The sequence below is a fragment of the Odocoileus virginianus genome, chromosome 29 (assembly GCF_023699985.2).
Source record: "Odocoileus virginianus isolate 20LAN1187 ecotype Illinois chromosome 29, Ovbor_1.2, whole genome shotgun sequence".
NCBI lineage: Eukaryota > Metazoa > Chordata > Mammalia > Artiodactyla > Cervidae > Odocoileus > Odocoileus virginianus.
In genome coordinates, this window is record NC_069702.1 from 30789917 (window position 1) to 30810160 (window position 20244).

At 36.2% G+C, this 20244-nt stretch overlaps 1 protein-coding gene across 1 annotated transcript; it reads left to right on the forward strand.

Annotated features, from left to right (window-relative positions):
- Positions 1 to 1142: 1142 nt before the first annotated feature.
- Positions 1143 to 19874, forward strand: LOC110124838 (UDP-glucuronosyltransferase 2B4-like). Its single transcript, XM_070458322.1, has 6 exons — positions 1143 to 1907; positions 2589 to 2737; positions 15035 to 15166; positions 16836 to 16923; positions 19052 to 19271; positions 19373 to 19874. The coding sequence occupies exons 1-6, from the start codon at positions 1169 to 1171 to the stop codon at positions 19650 to 19652; spliced, it is 1608 nt and encodes a 535-aa protein (XP_070314423.1). The 5' UTR covers positions 1143 to 1168; the 3' UTR covers positions 19653 to 19874.
- Positions 19875 to 20244: the final 370 nt, after the last annotated feature.

Here is a 20244-nt window from a genome sequence, read left to right on the forward strand (position 1 = left end):
TCAGGACCCGTGAGGTGGACTGTAGAGCGGCAGTGGTGTGTTCCCAGTCGTGGTGCGTCAAAGCCCTGACTTAGCACACACTGTGAGGTCAATGAAGGAGCACTGTGGCCCAACAATGCTAAAGTGATGCTGAGGTTTAGGGCCCAGGAATAAGCTGTAGAAGAGCAGCAGCTCAGCCTAAGTAATAACCAGTCAGAGCTACAACTAGGAATAGAGAGTCAGGTTCAGAAAATAGCAGCATGGCTTTTGTTATGGCAAGACCAAGCACTAAGGTAGAAGCTGGGGGCAGAGCATGCAGCAGCAGTTCTCATCCCATTCATGTCAGGGCACTGTGGTCACAATCAAGGAAAGCAGGGTGGGATGGAGGTGACAGGGCCCCAAGGGCAGGTATCCCCACAGCAACTTGTCAAAATAGGAAGACATAGTAGCAGAGACTCTGGACAGCTCTGTCAGCTAGAATCAGTGTCGGTAAAGACTGTAAGTCCTCAGTAGCAAAGACTGCAAATGTCTATGATGCTGAGCTTTGCTAGAGTGCTGTTCCCCTTTTTCCCATGGGATGAAATCCCTTTGAGCAAATCCTTGCTGGTATAAAGCTACTCTAAACTGGAAGTTTTGGTGACCCAGTTAAAAAGCTTTCCCATGTTTTGCTACATGGCCGTCCTCAGTTTTTGCATTCTGCAAGATTTCTGCCCTACTTTGTTGTAGTCCAGAACTTAACCAGAGTAATTTAAATTGATTTCTACTTGTTCATTTATTGTTTTTGTGGGGGGATACAGGTGTTTGGAACTCCTAACCTTCCAACTTGTGGATGTCATCTTATCTACTTCTGTGTCAAGGAGCCTGCAGACATAAGATCCACTCACATGCTATTGATTTTGCAGCAGTCTATACACTTCTCTCTTACATATTAATAACATAGTTTACTTGCATGTGTAAGATCATTGAATTTTGGATCAGTGATAATGCTGAAAAAGCAATATTTAACACTTTATTATCATGAAATGTTCTACACTTTGCCCTTGCAATTGATTTCCACGGCTGCTGACTACTCATAAAATTTACTTATTTGAAATGTAGGAGTTAAATTTTAACTTCCTGATTGATTTCTCCCTGGATATAAGCATATAAACAATACCAAAAGAATGGAGTACTTTTTTAAGTACTGCATATGAGCAAAATGTCTATGAAAAGGCTCTCGCTTCTGCTGCTGCTTCAGCTGACTTGCTACCTTAGCTCTGGGAGCTGTGGAAAGGTGCTGGTGTGGCCAGTGGAATTTAGTCACTGGATGAATATGAAGGCGATTCTGGATGAACTGGTCATGAGGGGTCATGAGGTGACTGTTCTAATATCTTCAGCTTCCACTATTACTGATGCCAACAAACCATCTGCTTTTAAGTTTGAGATTTTCCCTGTATCTTTAACTAAAGATGATTTTGAAAATGCTGTCAAGAATTTAATTGAGAAATGGACATATATGGCAAAAAATTCATTTTGGACAAATGTTTCATCATTTAGAGAATTGAGAAGCTTACTTTTTGAATTTTCTGGAATGCTTATGAATATCTGTAAAGAAGTTGTTTTGAACAAGAAAGTTATGACAAAGCTACAGGAATCAAGGTTTGATGTCCTTCTTGCAGATGCTGTTGGACCCTGTGGTGAGCTGCTGACTGAGATACTTGGAATACCTTTAGTGTACAGTCTCCGCTTTTCGCCTGGCTATTGGTTTGAAAAGTATAGTGGAAAACTTCCATTTCCACCATCCTATGTGCCTGTTATATTTTCAGCATTAAGTGATCACATGACATTCATGGAAAGGGTAAAAAATATGATATATGTACTTTATTTTGACTTCTGGTTCCAGACATTTGATGAGAAGGCATGGGATGAATTTTACAGTGAAGTGCTAGGTAAGTCATCTTTTCAGTTGTTACCACAAAGTCCTAATTTTCCAAGTGCCTTGGAAGGTGACCACATAAACAGAAACCCACAGTATTTTGTCTCTTAAAAGGAAATGAGGGAATGAACATATAAAATGACACATCAATCCCATAAATATTATGGAAACACTTAAATCATAATATAACATAGAACCTTGTGGCCTAATACTAGTACAGGATACTCCAGGAAATCATAAACCACAAATTGAAACACTTAGGATTTCTGCAAGCAATTATATATGTAACTCATGAAACTTCATCTTTTAACTTAAAAATGTCACTGGAAATCTCATAAAATAGCTTGATAGATAAAGACAAGTAGATTAAGGAATTACAAACATATTTGTAGTACAGGTATCTAGGTGGCATTTAGAAATTGTTTCTACTTGTGTAGCTCATTTTCCATAATATGTATTATATTATTCAGTGTACACATACAAGTTTCCAGATCATATTTCATTATATCATATCATATTATATGTACACACACACACACGTATATATTTGCTTTATCAAAGAACATACACTTTCAAACATCTTTCTCAATATTTTTCCAAATTCCTTTCTCCATATTACCTAATATATTCACATGGCAATATTCTCATTTAATCTAATATTTGTTGTTATTTTTGTTTTTGCTTTTCATTTAAGGAAGACCCACTGCATTTTTAGAGACAATTGGGAAAGCTGATATGTGGCTCATTCGAACCTATTGGGATTTTGAATTTCCTCGCCCAGTGCTGCCAAATTTTGAATTTGTTGGAGGCCTCCACTGCAAACCTGCCAAACCCCTGCCTAAGGTCACCTACTCTTCTTTGTTGTGCTTTGTTAACTTTGCATTTTTGATAAGAATAATCTTACATAATTCTGGAATTTTGATTACAGTAAATCATATATGGGAAGCTGGATAAAGTGACCTTCCAGTTAGAAACTGATATATTTCCATACCAACACAAGTACCTGAATTTCATTATCATCGCAGACTTTGAGAGAGACTCAAAGTCTCATGGGAGACTTTGAGACTATGTTAGTTAAATTAAGGCCTTGATAATCCAGTGCATAATAGAGAATCAAATATTCATTAAAGAATAATTAAAAAGGGACAAGCATAGTCCAGAAATAAGTGCTAACATGCAGAGGAATGGTGTGGACACACTTTCTGCCACCTGACACTCTACCTAGAAAGACAGAATGAAAGCAAGTAATAAAATGTGTTACAAAAAGGAAAGACCAAAATGCCAAAGAAACATCCTGCAGGAATCATAGAAAATATCTTGGTCAGTCAGTTCAGTTGCTCAGTCATGTCCAACACTTTGCGACCCCATGAACCGCAGCATGCCAGGCCTCCCTGTCCATTACCAACTCCTGGAATCCACCCAAACCCATGTCCATTGAGTCGGTGATGTCATCCAACCATCTTATCCTCTGTCATCGCCTTCTCCTCCTGCCCTCAATCCCTCCCAGCATCAGGGTCTTTTCCAGTGAGTCAGCTCTTCGCATCAGGTGGCCAAAGTATTGGAGTTTCAGCTTCAGCATCAGTCTTTCCAATGAATGCCTAGGACCAATCTCCTTTAGGATGGACTGGTTGGATCTCCTTGCAGTCCAAGGGACTCTCAAGAGTCTTCTCCAACACCACAATTCAAAAGCATCAATTCTTCCGTGCTCAACTTTCTTCACAGTCCAACTCTCATGTCCATACATGACTACTGGAAAAACCATAGCCTCGACTAGACAGACCTTTGTTGACAAAGTAATGTCTCTGCTTTTTAATATGTTGTCTAGGTTGGTCATAACTTTCCTTCCAAGGAGTAAGCGTCTTTTAATTTCATGGCTGCAATCACCATCTGCATTGATTTTGGAGCCCAGAAAAATAAAGTCTGACACTATTTCCCCATCTGTTTTTCATGAAGTGATGGGACCAGATGCCATGATTTTAGTTTTCTGAATGTTGAGCTTTAAGCCAACTTTTTCACTCTCCTCTTTCACCTTCATCAAGAGACTCTTTAGTTCTTCTTCACTTTCTGCCATAAGGGTTGTGTCATCTGCATATCTGAGGTTATTGATATTTCTCCCAGTAATATCTTGGAGGCATTGATAATTAAGGTGAAATATAAAGGATGCTCAGGAATAATTGAAGGTAAGGAATGTGGATATTTTAGGAATCAGCAAAGCAAAATGGTTGGGAATGGGTGAATTTGACTCAACTGACCATTATATCTACTTCTGTGGGAAAGAATCCCTTAGAAGAAATGAAGTAGTCATTATAGTCGACAAAAGAGTCTGAAATGCAATGCTTGGATACAGTCATATAAATGACATAATGATCTCTGTTCATTTCCATCAATTTAAGATTAATCTGTGTTTGATCTCTGATATTCCACCCATTCAATATCACAGTAATCCAAGTCTATGCCCCAACCAGTAATGCTGAAGAAGCTGAAGTTGAACGGTTCTATGAAGACCTACAAGACCTTCTAGAACTAACATCCAAAAAAGATATCCTTTTAATTGTAGGGGACTGGAATGCTAAAGTAGGAAGTCCATGAGGCCGCAAAGAGTTGGACATGACTGAATGACTGAACTCTACTTAACTGGACTGAACTGAAGGTAGAGGAAGATACAAAAGGAAAGCATAGTAATGACAGTTTCCAAGAAGTCCAAGTTCAGTCTAAACAGGAAGAGGCTGAGTAAAGAAGCAGAAAATGCTGAAGAGTTAAGTTGCAGATGTATTATTGTAAGGAGTTTAGCACATCTAGTAGGATGTAAGGGAGAAAATTAAAAGGGTGAAGAAAAGGGAGAGATGATAACATTAAAAAAAAATCACTGGATGTAGTCACTGGGTTGGATTGTAACATGGCAAGAGTGGAAAGGGACACCATTTAGCAGGTTGTTGCAAGACATAGGCAGTGATGGAAAACTAGACAAAAATGTTCATAGAGATATAACCACACTAATTTATAATAATAGTATCAACCTCAAATTGTCCTTGAGGGGAAAAAATGTGTTAATACATGTGAAATATCTAAAATGTCACTGGCCCATACTCAGTGGTCCAGAAGAAATATTAATTATTTTCATTACTGTTATTTTGTTGCTATAACATACTCTCAATAACCCAATGTGTGCCAGCCACATAGATCTAATTTCTAATTGAAATTGAAATTATTTTCCTAATCATCAAGATTATATTATCCAGCAAACTGTCAGAGAATAGCTATCCCATGGAATCTTTTAAAAGCAAATTTTAAAAGTTAACTAAAAGGTAATAAAAATAATTTAATAAATTCAACAAAATTTACTTTAAATAAAATCTAATTGACATTTAAACTTTTTTAATATTAAGCATTTTAAGGTTTTGGCAATCAGACAAACAATATGTAAAATATTTTTTGTAAGGATTGAGGCTCCTTACCAGTACTCTAGATAAAATGAAAAATTTTCTTCAACAATATAAATGTATGCATTAGTAATCTGCAGCTAAATCCAACCCGTACTTGCTTTCACATCAGCATTTAAACCATTCTTCATTTGAAATCCCAGGGGTTTATATCTTACAGCATAAAAGAAATAACTCCATCTATTATAATAGATGTTTTTTGCCTACACTAATCCTCTTGTTATTCAATTTCTCTGTCGTGTCTGACTTTTTGCTACCCCACGGACTGCATCATACCAAGCTTCCCTGTCCTTTACCATCTCCTGGGGGTTTCCTCATACTCATGTCATTGAGTTGGTGATGCCATCCAACCATCTCATCCTCTGTTGTCCCCTTCTCCTCGTGCCCTCAATCTTTCCCAGCATCAGAGTCTTTTCTGATGAGTTGGCTCTTCACATCAGGTAGCCAAAGTACTGGAGTTTCAGCTTCAGCATCAGTCCTTCCAAAGAATATTCAGGGTTGACTGCTTTCAGGATTGACTGGTTTGATCTCCTTGCAGTCCAAGGGACTCTCAAGAGTTTTCTCCAGAACCATTTAGAAAACCTCAGTAAAAGTTCCCTTAAGGAATGCAGGTCTCAGCATCATAGATGCTTAACAGAATGAGCACAGAGAAAAATCTACCCTGCATACGTAAGTAAGTAAAGTCGCTCAGTCGTGTCCGACTCTGCGACCCCATGGACTGAAGCCTACCAGGCTCCTCTGTCCATGGGGTCTTCCAGGCAAGAGTACTAGAGTGGGTTACCATTTCCTTCTCAGGGGATCTTCCCGATCCAGGGATCGAACCTGGGTCTCCAGCATTGGAGACAGATGCTTTACCGTCTGAGCCACCATTTATAAGAACCATAAATAATTTACAGATTAAAAAAAAAGGTGGGGGGTCACAATTTCTAGCAATTGAATCTAAAACCATCTGTAGTTTCAGAATATAAGGAATTCTATTTATAGGGTAATATTCCTTATGAAAGAAAGCAATAATCTAGTCTCTTTTAAATTGACTTAAGACATAAATAAAAAGCAAGCAATCTTTAGCCAACTGTTTTGTGGTCTCTTTTTAAAAATTAATGAATTTTTGTCTGTACTGGGTCTTCGTTGCTGTGCTGGCTTTCTCTAGTTGCAGCGCACGGGCTTCTCACTGTGGTGGCCTGCAGGCTCTAGACTTGCAGGGTCAGTGGCGGTGGTGAATGTGATTAATTGCCCCTGGGGATGCCCTGAGGCAGGTGAGATCTTTCCAAACCAGGGATCAAACACACATTCTCTGCATTGCCAGGAGGATTCTTAACCACTGGGCCACCAGGGAGGTCCTGTGAACCCATAATAGATCATTTTTGTCAACTCTTTATTGGTGGCAAGGGTAAAATTCAATAACTGTTTTTTTTTTCTCTCTCTCTCTCTCTCTGTTTTTTACACTAATTCCAATTTTATTGGCTTATAGCTAATTAACAATGTTGTTACAGCTTCAGGTGGCCAGCAAAGGGACTCAGCCATGCACATACATGTCTCCATTTTCCCAAAAACTCCCCTCCCATCTAGGCTGCCACTTAACATTGAGCAGAGTTTCCTATGTTATCATTTAGGTCCTTGCTGGTAATCCATTTTAGATACAGCAGTGTGTAATATCTGTTTTGATTGCAAATTATTTGGATTACCTATGGTAACCTTCCCAGAGTCCAAAGGCTGAGATAAGATAGTGAAAGTTCTATGCTATCTAAAACCATATTTTTGAAATTTCCATTTCTTCATTTCAGGAGAGTGATAATATTAGTAGGTGGGGAGGTTAGGAGAGGAGGAAGAAGAACAAAGGGAAACATGAATGGTAGTATAATCATGATAAATCAGTAATATCAAGCTGAAGAAACAAGATATAATTCCCAATGACTGTGAGGACTTCATTGCATAAGGAAACTATCTATTCACACTACTAACTTTTCCAGTAATTATTGGATTCCAGAAAATTTCTGCACTTTTTAAAGAATTAGGATATTTGACAAAATGCATCGAGTCATAAAAATGCTTATAGATTTCAGCTTTATAATATACTTATATGAAACTATACAGAGAAAATAATCAAGATGTCCTAGCACAATATTTTGGACAATAATTTTAAAATGTCAACACTGGAAATAACAGAAATAAAGCAATGTTATAAATGTTCACATCATACCATCATGATGATTTCATCAAAGAATGCTTAATTACACTGTCAACTATGAAGTTTAGTTGGAAAAAACAAATATAATAAGATCACAATTTTCTTCTAGGATAAAAAGTACTATAAGCTGGCATTACAATTTTCAAAATATATATATCAAATGCACATTTAATGATAGGAGTAGAATAAAGATTAGAATGAAAGCATAAATTTTAGCATTATGCCCTCTATGCTTATTCAAGTTGTCAAAAATAGCAGGATTTCCTTCTTTCTCATGGGTGAATAACATTATATTCTGAGTGTGTGTGTTCATGTTTGTGTTTGTGTACATATTTATCACATCATTTTTATGGATTCATTCATTGATGGGCACTTAAGTTGTTCCCTTGATTACTGCAAATATTGTTGCAATAAACATGGGAGTGCATGTATTTCATCTACCCCATTTTTATTTCCATCGGTTATATATGCAGAAGTAGAACTTCTGGATCATACAATGAATCTACTTTTAATTTTTTGAGGAAATTTCATTTTGTTTTCAATAAAGGTGGAACCAATTTACATTCCCATTGTCAGTGTAAAAGTATTGACTTTTATTCACATTCTTACTAACACTTTCCTCTTCTTGGTGTAGACTTTCTAACCTTGATTTGCATTTCCCTGATAATTAGTGATATTGATAACTGTTGGCCATTTGGACGTCTTCTTTGAAAAATGTCTGTTTTGTTTGTCTGCTTATTCTCTAATTGAATTTTTGTTTCTATTGAGTTTTCTGAGTGCTATATATATTTTAGACTTTAGTTCTTCACTCAATATGTAATTTGTGAAATTTTTCTCCCATTCTGTAGTTTTTCATTTTGTTGATTGTTTCCTTTGTTGTGCAGAAGCTTTTAAGTTTGATGTAGTCCCTCTTGTTGATTTTTTTTAATGTCATATTCAAAAACAATCACTTTCAAGACTACTGTTTAGGAGTATCATCTCTACATTTTCTTTAAAAATATTATGGTATCTGGTGTTACGCTTAAGTCTTTGATAAATCTGAGGTAATGTTTTGAGGGTGTAAAATAGGGGTCTCATTTCTTTTTTTTTTTTTTTTTGCCTATGTTTATTCAAATTTCTCAGAAGTAAAAGAACTGATTATTCTTTCCCTACTGGGTATCTTGGCTCTTTTGTTGAATTTTAGTTTGCTATATATGCAGGGATTTTTTTCTAGACCCTGTATTATGCTTCACTGGTATGTATGCATTTATAGGCCAGTACCACATTGCTTTAAATGCTATCCCTTTAGACTATAACAAAGTCGATGGGCTTCCCTTGTGGCTCAGCGGTAAAGAATCTGCCTTCAATGCTGGGAACTGGGGTTCGATCCCTGGGTTGGGAAGATCCCCTGGAGAAGGAAATGGCCACTCCAGTATTCTTGCCTGGAAAATCCCATGGATGGAAGAACCTGGCGGGCTATCGTCCATGGGGTCACAAGAGTCAGATATGACTGAGCAACTTCAATTTTGTACCACAATTTGAAGTTTGGAGGTGTGATGACTTTGGCTTTGGGTAACATGGATATTTTAACAATATAAATATCCTGATCTGTGAACATAGGATATCTTTCCATTTATGTGTGTTTTCTTCTATTTCTTTCAACAAAGTCTTGGAGTTATCACTGTAAAAATCTTTCACTTTACTGGTTACATTTCTAGTTATTTTATTGTTTTTGGTCCTGTTGTAAATGGGGTAGCTTTTCCATTAATAGTACATACAAATGTAACTGATTTCTCTATAATGATTTTACATCCTGCAACTTTACTGAATTTGTTGATTAGCTCAGTTTTGTGGTTAAATCTATCTTTTCTGCTCTAAAATCTATGCCATCTGCAAAAAATGACCATTTTATTTCTTTCTTTCTGTTTGCATGCATGTGTGCTCACGTACCCAGTTGTGTCTGACTTTGCAATCCTCTGAACTGTAGCCCCCCAGCCTCCTCTGTCCATGGAATTTTCCAGGCTACAGTACTGGTGTGCATTGTCATTTCCACTTCCAGGGAATCTTCCCAACCCAGGGACTGAACCCGCATTTCCTACATCTACTGCACTGGCAGACAGATTCTTTACCACTGAGAAGCCCTCCTTTCTGATTAAGAAGCCTTTTATTCTTTTGTGTTGCCTAGTTACTCTAACTAGGACTTCTAGTACAATGTTGAATCAGTGTAAGAGTGGCATCCTTAAAAAAAAAAAAAAAAAGAAGGACATCCTTTTCTTGTTCCTGGTCTTACAGAAAAAACTTTCAAGTTTTCACTGTTGAGGATAATGTTAGCTTTGGGTATATATATATATATATATATATATATATATATATATATATCCTTTATTGCATTGAGGTATGTTCCCTCTATACCTAAAAAATGAGGGTTTCTATCATGAAAGAATGCTGTATCTTTTCAAATGCTTTTTTAATTTTTTTGTACATCTGTTGAAATGACCAAGCTATTTTATATTTCATTCTATTAATACAACATATTACAAATATTTTGGGGGTATATTGGACCATATTACATCCCAGAGAAATATTCCATTGGTGACAGTATATAAGTTTTAAATGTATTCTTAAACTCAGCTTGCTGATATTTTAGTGATAATCTTTACATATACATTCAGTCTGGATATTGGCCTGTAGTTTTTTTCTTGTAATGTGCTCATCTATTTGGTATCAGGGTAATTCTGGCCTTGTAGAATGAGTTTGAAAAGGTTTCCTCCATTCCCTTAATTTTGGGGAAGATTTTTCTGAAGGTCTGACATTAATTTTCTTTAAATATTCATAGAATTTATCAGTGAATGCACCTGGTTCTGAGTTTTGCATGCTAGGAGATTTTTGATTTATGATTCAATATCTTTACTCATTGGGACAGTCCAGATTTTCTATTTCTTCCTGTTTCAGTCTTGGTTGTTTAGATTGTGTGTTTCTAGGAAGTTGTCTACTCTTTTCCAATGTGTAATTTGTTACCATGTAATTCATCATAGTAGTCTCTTATGAGCCTACATATGATTGTCATATCAGTTGTAATGTCTCCTATTTTATTTTCATGTTTTGAATCCTTTTTTCTTGGTAAATCTGGTTAGATGTTGTTAGTTTTGCTTATTTTTTTGAAAAAAACAGAAAAAAATAGTGCATGATATCACTTGGACCCAGAATCTAAAAATGCCAAATTTGTAAAAACAGAAGTAATATAGAGATTACCAAGGACTAAAGGATAGGAGAATAGGAGAGATATTTAAGGGCACAAGTTTGCATCCTGTAGTAAATAAGTCCTAGAGATCTAAAGTACAGAATAGGGAATATACACGAGTATAATATTATCATCATACTTTCCAAGGGACTATATCTTAATTATACCCACCACAAAAAGTAATGATAATTACTAGACATAATAGAGGTTCAATCAATAATAAAATGGCAATCATATTACAAAATATAAATTATCAAATCAAGTTATATGTTTGATACCATATAATATTTTCTATATAAGATATATTTCAATTTCTTCTAAAAACATGTGAATTTGAAACTAAGGAATTCCTGCATAGAGAGTTTAGTAAATCCATTTCTTATTTTGATTTTCTATGCTTTTGCATTTTTTTTTTGCCATGAACCTGTGTTATTTTCATAAAAATTATCAGGGAATGAGAATAGCCAGTACATATCAGTAATTAATTTGTGAAAAGAGAATATATTATAATAATAACAAACAGATGCATCTTTCAGAGTATAGATGAAACACCATTAGGTAGCAAGTCATTGAGACAAAACATTGAAGACAAGTAAATTTAAATTCTGCTATAGGTCACTAGAATGCATACATTACTTGGACGCACCTTGTGAGAGACAAGAAAGTTTAGTGGCCTTATCACTGTGACTGATATCATTAGGATGAAATTATATTCTGAAAAATGTGCTACATAATATGTAGTCTGCAATATTAAAGTCTGAACATATTTTTTTGTTTCTTTTTTCTGTTAATATAGTTTTGAAAAAAATTTGATGCCAAAAATTAGGATCAGAAAGTATACATTCTATGATAGAGGAGTTCAGTCATTATCTCCAGAGAGAAAAGAATAGTGAATTTAAAATAGAAGAAAGAAATAAGAAAAGGTGAGTACATGGATTATATTAGATATCCAGGAAAATTTTGCTCATTTATATTTTTTGTAATAAAGTATATTGAGAAATGTGGAATTTCTCTGTTAATGGTAGAATAAAATGCAACAATTTTTAAAAATGAAGTGGAGTCAAGAATCACAAGACAAAATAATTCAGAAACAGTTCCAGGAAAATACAGATTCACTAGGAGCTGGCATGCTACAGTCCATGAGGTCACAGAGTTAGACATGACCTAGTAACTGAACTGAACTTCTGAGGAGTTTTATTTAGTTTCACGTGAACTCAAAATGTGACCAGATCTCTACTGCAGAAGGCCAAGGGGGTACTTCTCCCACTGTGCTCCTGGGGGGACTGAGGTGATGATGTTAGGTTCTCTCACAGTGGTTACACATAGCAGTCTACTCTGACATCAATTATACAATATTAGTTCATGACAAAGGATGTCATATATAAATAAACCCAGTAATATGGTAACTCAAATATGTAACTGCTCCAGCATGGCTGTTGTTATTCAATTGCTAAATCATGTCTGACTTTGTTACTCAAGCATATCTCTGGCTTATATATAAGATTCATAGGACTGTTTCATAGAACTTTCAAACTACAAGCCAGACTCTAAAATATTGGTAATTAGTAATTTAGTGAGACAGAGTTTGGGAAATTTTGACAAAGTTTCATGTAAGACAATGAGAGAATGACAAATATAAACAAATTTGAATCATAGATTTTTCTTAGTGCTCACAGTAAGGAAAATGATATCATAATGAATAAACTAAAATTTAAAATAATTCTCCAGAAAATCTGTCTGAAATAAATAAATGATTTAGTAGATCTATAGTAATAAAGAATTAGAGGTGAAATGAACCCTGCACTGTAGATTTCCAGGAATCTGTTAGTAATTAATAACATAACTGATGAAGAGTCTCAGTATAATATCATTTCACAGTATCTCATTGTCACCACTGTGTATTGGCTCTATCTCATTTCCCACTTATACACAAACACGTTTGTACAAATACACATAATAGAAGAAATTGACCTCATCTCATCCATTTCCTTCCCAAGGATCTCAGGGATGTCATATGTTAAAAAAGACAGCTATTACTAAAAACAGTAGGACCTTCTGTTGTGGCTCAGATGATAAAGAACCTGCCTGCAATGGGGGAGACCCAGGTTTGATCCCTGGGCAGGGAAGATCCCCTGGAGAAGGAAAAGGCAAACCACTCTAGTATTCTTGCCTGGAGAACTCCATGACAGAGGACCCTGGTGGGCTACAGTCCATGGGGTCTCAAAGAGTCAAACAGGACTGAGCAACTAACACTTTCACCTTCAAAAACAGTATGGAGTATCCTCAGAATTTTCTAAAATGAATTTTTGGTGTTTAATATTGAGTACCAAAACTGACTAAAGTCGCAGATGTGAAGTTAGCATGTTCAAGAATCAAGAGGGCAGGAGGGAAACCACTTTATAAACTAACTATATAGTATGTGATAAGAATAATACACACTTCCTAATTTAAACCTGTCAATACAGGTTACTGTTTCTGTTCACTCAATTATGTTTGACTCTTTGCCACCCCATGGATTGCAGCATGCCAGGGTTCCCTGTCCTTCACTATCTTCTGGAGTTTGCTCAAATTCATGTCCATTGAGTCAATGATGTTATCCAACCAGCTCATCCTCTGTCATTCCTTCCCCCCTACCCTCAGTATTTCCCAGCATCTGGGTAATTTCCAATGAATCAACTCTTCACATTAGCTGGCCGAAGTTTTGGCCAAAGCATCAGTCCTTCAAATGAATATTCAGGGTTGATATCCTTTAGGATTGACTGGTTTCATCTCCTTGCTATCCAGGGGACTCTCAACAGTCTTCTCCAGCACCACAGTTTGAAAGAATAAGTACTTTGGTGCTCAGCCTTCTTGACAGTCCAACTCTCTCATCAATACATGACTACTGGAAAAACCATATTTTGAGTGTATGGACCTTTGTCAGCAAAGTGATGTCTCTGCTTTTGAATATGTTAAGTTGGTCACAGCTTTCCTTTCAAGCATCTTTTAATTTCATATCTACAGTCACCATTCACTGTGATTTTGGAGCCCCCCAAAATAAAGTCTTACTGTTTCCATTGTTTCCCATCTCTTTGCCATGAAGTGATACCCTCACCAGATACCCTGGTCTGAGTTTTCTGAATGTTGCATTTTAAGCCAGCATTTTCTCTCTCCTCTTTCACCCTCAAGAGGCTTTTTAGCTCCTCTTCACTTTCTGCCATTAGGGTGGTGTCATCTGCATATCTGAGGTTGTTGATATTTCTCCCAACAATCTTGATTCCAGCTTATGTTTCATCCAGCCTGGCATTTTGCCAGACTAACCTTGAGTTAGTCTTTTCCCAATTTTGAGCTAGTTCGTTGTTCCATGCCCAGTTCTAAGTGTTGCTTCTTGTCCTGCATACAGATTTCTCAGGATGCGGGTAAGGCAGTATCCCCACCTCTTTAAAATTTTTCCACAGTATGTTGTCATCCACATAGTCAAAGGCTTTATCATGATCAATAAGCAGAAGTAGATGTTTCACTGGAATTCCCTTGCTTTTCCTGTGATCCAACAGATGTTGGCAATTTGATCTCTGGTTCCTCTGCCTTTTCTAATCCAGGCTGTATACCTAGGAGTTCTCAGTTCACGTGCTGTTGAAACCTAGCACCGATACGTATGATTTAGCAATTCCTCTTCTGGTTTTATACTAAAAAGAATTGAAATGAGGATCCCAATGAGATATTTTCACACCATATCCATGAAAGCACTATTCGTAAGAGCCAAGAGGTTGAAGCAATTGAATGTCTATAAACAGAATAAAAAAAAATGTTGTAGATACAAAAAAGATGGAGTATTACTCAGTCTTTAAAGGAAAATTTTGACACATGCCACAACATGAATGAATCTTATGCTAAGTGAATTAAGCCAAAGGTGCAAAGACAGACTGTACAATTCAACTTGAAAAAAGTATCTAGACTAATCTAATCTGTGCAAACATAGAGTAGAATAATGGTTGCCAGGGACTGAGGAAAGATGAAAATGAAGTTTCTTAATGGGTGCAGACTTCCATTTTTGTCAGATGAAAAAGTTCTGGAGATTGGTGCACAATGTGAATATAATTAATATTATCAAACCATGCACATAGGAATGATTAAGATGGTAAAATTTTATCTTGTATTCATTTTACCATGATATTAAAAAAAAACAACAGTGACTAATAATTTCTAGACTATATCTGATTTTGTCTCTTTAGTTTTTTTTTTTTGTAAACTTTTCAATATTGTTTGCTATGTTGTTGTTGCTCATTTGTGATAAAGTAAATTCTTTTTCACAGGAAATGGAAGAGTTTGTTCAGAGCTCTGGAGAAAATGGTATTGTGGTGTTTACTTTGGGGTCAATGATCAGTAACATAACAGAAGAAAAAGTCAATGTAATTGCATCAACCCTTGCCCAGATTCCACAAAAAGTATGTAAAGTAACTTAATAGTGAAAAAGTACTTAAGGAAACTATTAAATTCTGTAAAAAGCCTAATTACAGATATATTATGCAAGAAGGACAAACTGTTAAGATATCTCCAAACTTTCTCAGGTTATATATATATATATATATATGTATATATATATATATATGGTAGATGGTAGAACAGTACATAGAATGTCTTCAACTGACATTAAATTTGAATTAAAACTGTAATCACAAAGAAAAATATTTAAGAGGTGCAGTGTGAATTTTGGTATTGTAATGGTAGTGTGGACAGGAAAAGAAATCACCAAATTCTGTCTTGTCATTTGCCCATTTTCCCAAAGGACTCCTGGACACACAGATGTTCTCAGGAGTTGAATTTTCATGGTATATGTAGCCTCTCAATAATGTTAAGCAATATTGATGAAAGTCTGGAGTGCTTCTTGCAGTTTGTACTTGCCAGGAATTCCTGGTCCCTTTTACATCCCCTCAGTTTTGGAACAGACCTAATCAGTGTGCTTTCTAGGTTGCTATTCAGAGAAAGGTTGGCTTCTCATAATTTTTTATGCTAATTTTTGGTGAAAAACTAAGTTACTTTACATTCACAGAGCAAATAGAAGTTAAACACTACTAAATTATAATCTAGTTTATGAGAATTGTTTGGAATTACAAAACTGGTCCTTACTTTGCTACGACACCTAGAGACCATATTAATCAATGCTGTCGGTGCTTTCTGCTTCGTTGTTGAAGCATTCAGGGTCAGTTGAATAACTTTAGTGACACAATTTTGAAACTTTTCCAATAGCCTTGTTGTCCCTTACAAATTACCAACCAACTCTTTTTTTTCTAAAGGTAAAACATTTCCAAGCCTAATATGATAATAGTGGTAATAATCTGGTGGTGGTGGTATAGTTAATGTCATGTCTGACTCTTATGATCCCATGGACTGTAGCCTGCCTTGCTTCTCTCCATGGGATACTCCAAGTGGGATTATTGTAGTCAGTTGCCATTTCCTTCTCCAATAATCTGGATTTATGTAAAAAAAAAATTCCAGTTGTCATTGTTCTTGGAAGTAATGTTTAACAATTTGTAATCTGAAGTTATATTTCCTAGACAGCCCTAATTAACTCATTAATAAACTATAAATAAGCAGAGCATTTTTCTTAATTTGCAAATTCTGTGCATTTTCTTCTTTGTAATCAAAAATTGTAAAATTCTAATAAAATAAGTTGTATTAACATGTGGCCATAAGGAAACACTTCTATAACAGTTAAAAAGAAATTGGTGAATAAATTTGAAAATGAGATTTAGAATACAAACTAAAACAAAAATATGTGGTTTATTAGTAATTTGCCACACTCTTTCTGCGCTAGAAATAAGATCAGCTAAAAATTTCTTAAATATTTGAATTTGTCATTGACAACCTATTTGTCTATGTCATCATATGTGAGATGTCATGATTGCATTCCATCTCAGATTGAACCTAAAAATGAGTACATCAAATGTGGGTGTTGCTATTAAGTATATATTATTAGTTATTATAAATTAAGACCTTATGCTCTGATTTATTTATCTGTTATACAGAGACATTTAAATTTTATTTGCTTAAAATTTTAACACTATGACTTTGAAGTTTAAATCATGGAATAAGGTATTTCCTTTACCTTAACAGGTGATATGGAGATATGATGGCAAGAAACCAGATACCCTAGGGCCCAATACCCGCCTGTATAAGTGGATCCCCCAGAATGACCTTCTTGGTAAGACTTGGCAGAAAAACACTGAAAACATGAGTAACAGCTGAGCAGAGTGATACTACTTCAATAGGAAACAAACTTATCCAACATTTATTATTGAACACTCCTTTGAGTGTAAGTAAGAAAAGTTTACTCCTTCATTGCTATTTCCAGCCCCAGGGTGGGGGGGGGGGAGGAGAAAATTTAACAGCATTGTGTTATACATGGTCACTTCCTTCACATCCAAAATCAAAATATATTTACTTTAGCTATAATTACTTTTCACTGTGAAATTTTAAGTAACTTTGTGCATTGTTCTGTCTCTGAATTCTCTCCTTACACCTATCTTTTCCACTCTTTCAGTTCAGTTCAGTTCAGTCACTCACTCATGTCTGACACTTTGCAACCCTATGAACCGCAGCACGCCAGGCCTCCCTGTCCATCATCAACTCCCAGAGTTTACCCAAACTCATGTCCATTGAGTCGGTGATGCCCTCCAACCATCTCATCATCTGTCATCCCCTTCTCCTCATGCCCTCAATCTTTCCCAGCATCAGGGTCTTTTCAAATGAGTCAGCTCTTCTCATCAGGTAGCCAAAGTATTGTAGTCTTAGCTTCAACAACAGTCCTTCCAATGAATATTCAGGACTGATCTCCTTTAGGATGGACTGGTTGGATCTCCTTGTAGTCCAAGTGACACTCAAGAGTCTTCTCCAACACCACAGTTCAAAAGCATCAATTCTTTGGTGCTCAGTTTTTTTTATAGTCCAACTCTCACATCCTTACGTGACTACTGGAAAAACCATAGCTTTGACTAGGTGGACCTTTGTTTGCAAAATAATGTCTCTGCTTTTTAATATGCTACCTAGGTTGGTCATAACTTTCCTTGCAAGGAGTAAGTCTTTTAATTTCATGGCTGCAATCACCATCTGCAGTGATTTTGGAGCCCAGAAAAATAAAGTCTGACACTGTCTCCACTGTTTTCCCATCTATTTGCCATGAAGTAACAGGACTGGATGCCATGATCTTAGTTTTCTGAATGATGAGCTTTAAGCAAACTTTTTCACTCTCATCTTTCACTTTCATCAAGAGGCTTTTTAGTTCCTCTTCACTTTCTGCCATAAGGGTGGTATCATCTGCATATCTGAGGTTATTGATATATCTCCCAGCAATCTTGATTCCAGCTTGTGCTTCATCCAGTCCAGGCTTTCTCATGATGTACTCTGCATATAAGTTAAATAAGCAGGGTGATAATATACAGCCTTGATGTATTCCTTTTCCTATTTGGAACCAGTCTGTTGTTCCATGTTGAGTTCTAACTGTTGCTTCCCAACCTGCATACAAGTTTTCCAAGAGGCAAGTCAGGTGGTCTGGTATTCCCAACTCTTTCAGAATTTTCCACAGTTTATTGTGATCCACACAGTCAAAGGCTTTGGCATAGTCAATAAAGCAGAAATATATGTTTTTCTGGAACTCTCTTGCTTTTTCGATGATCCAGTGGATGTTGGATGTTGGCAATTTGATCTCTGGTTTCTCTGCCTTTTCTAAAACCAACTTGAACATTTGGAAGTTCATGGTTCACGTATTATTGAAGCCTGACTTGGAGAATTTTGAGCATGCCTTAGGGATATTTTAAATGATACTTAAAAATAAGAGTTCCTCTTTTTATTACCTGTGGCTCTACATTTTCTATCAGAAAGTATTCATAGCTTTTACATCAAGGGGTCACACATTTCAAGATAAATTGTAGCTTTTCCTTCCTCTGGTTACACTGCCACTACCATTTACCCTTGTTGCCTTGACACATTTCCTATCAGGCTAAATGGCTTCATTATTGTTTTAGAGATTATATTTCTGACATGCCCTCCTTTTTTTGGTTGCAAAAATGTTGTTTTTACCCAGAATTCCCTTTCAGGTTTTTCACCAATCTTGGATTCATTTGTGAAGTTCAAGTGACATAGGTCTTTATAAAGTCTTCACTTACCTCTTCATCAGATTTAGGGGTTTCTTATTCTGAGTTCTGAAGCAATTTAAATAGTTTCGTATGTTATCTCAAAGACACTGCTTACTTCAGCTGCTTTATAATGCTCAGTTCTCGTTTTATTTTTAAGACTTTTAATTAACAATTTTACTGAAATTCACTCAATTCCAGGTCATCCAAAAACCAAAGCCTTTATAACTCATGGTGGAACCAATGGCATTTATGAGGCCATCTACCATGGGATCCCTATGGTGGGCCTTCCTTTGTTTGCTGATCAACCTGATAACATTGAGCGGGTGAAGGCCAAGGGAGCAGCTGTCAGAGTGGACTTGCAAACAATGTCATCAAGAGATTTGCTCAACGCATTGAGGGAAGTCATTAACAATCCTTCGTGAGTATATTTGTTTCACTACATTTGGTGATAACAAATACAATAGTTGCCCCATAAGCTAGCTCATTTTATAAATTGATGTTTCTTTGCTTTTCCTTTAGCTACAAAGAAAAGGCTGTGTGGTTGTCCACCATTCACCATGATCAGCCTGTAAAGCCCCTGGACCAAGCGGTCTTCTGGATCGAGTTTGTCATGCGCCACAAAGGAGCCAAGCACCTAAGGCCAGCCGCCCACGACCTCACCTGGTTCCAGTACCATTCTCTGGATGTGATTGGGTTTCTACTGGCCTGTGTGGCAATTGTTGTATTTGTCATCACAGAATGCTTTCTCTTTTGTTACCGCAAGTTTGCTAAAACAAGAAAGAAGCAAAAGAGGGAGTAGCTGAAGGCGTTATGCCCATAGGTGGAACTCCTCCAGTGTATTCCAGCACAGAAGAGTTATGATGAGTTTCCCCTGTGGCAAAACAATTCACAATTTAGCATCTCAGATCAAAATTATTTTCAAGTGATTTTATACCTGTTTACAAATTAGAAATAAGTCATGCCAAAAATAAAACTGGTGAAAAGTTCAGTGAGAATAAAGGTATACGGGTATATACTGAAATTTATTATTTTAATTCAAAAGCTATACTGAAATCATTGAATTTAACTGTGTTTCACAGGTTATGCATAGCTACAAGAACAGTAATAAGTCTATTTATAGTATCCATATTATTTTGTAGATATTCCAAATTTTTACTAGGTTTTGGTGTAGAATTCTATAGCTTTATCTTGCTATAGAAACTATTCAATAATTGGAATTGTATCAAAAGATGAATCCCTTCATTTCATTTGTGAGACCACTAACATTTGGTTTTTACTATCCATTCAGCCTCAGCATCATTTTTTAATCTAAAGCCATGGCAAGTCATTTGCCTTCATCCAGTTTAACTCATTTAACGCGCAATATTTGTGGAATTAGGAATATAGCAACT

Excerpts from the sequence above, each read along its gene's own strand:
- LOC110124838 (XM_070458322.1), top strand. The coding sequence starts at position 1,169 with ATGAGCAAAATGTCTATGAAAAGGCTCTCGCTTCTGCTGCTGCTTCAG. Across the intron at positions 2,738-15,034 it reads CTGCCAAACCCCTGCCTAAG|GAAATGGAAGAGTTTGTTCA; the intron begins GTCACCTACTCT and ends TCTTTTTCACAG. Across the intron at positions 15,167-16,835 it reads TTGCCCAGATTCCACAAAAA|GTGATATGGAGATATGATGG; the intron begins GTATGTAAAGTA and ends TTACCTTAACAG.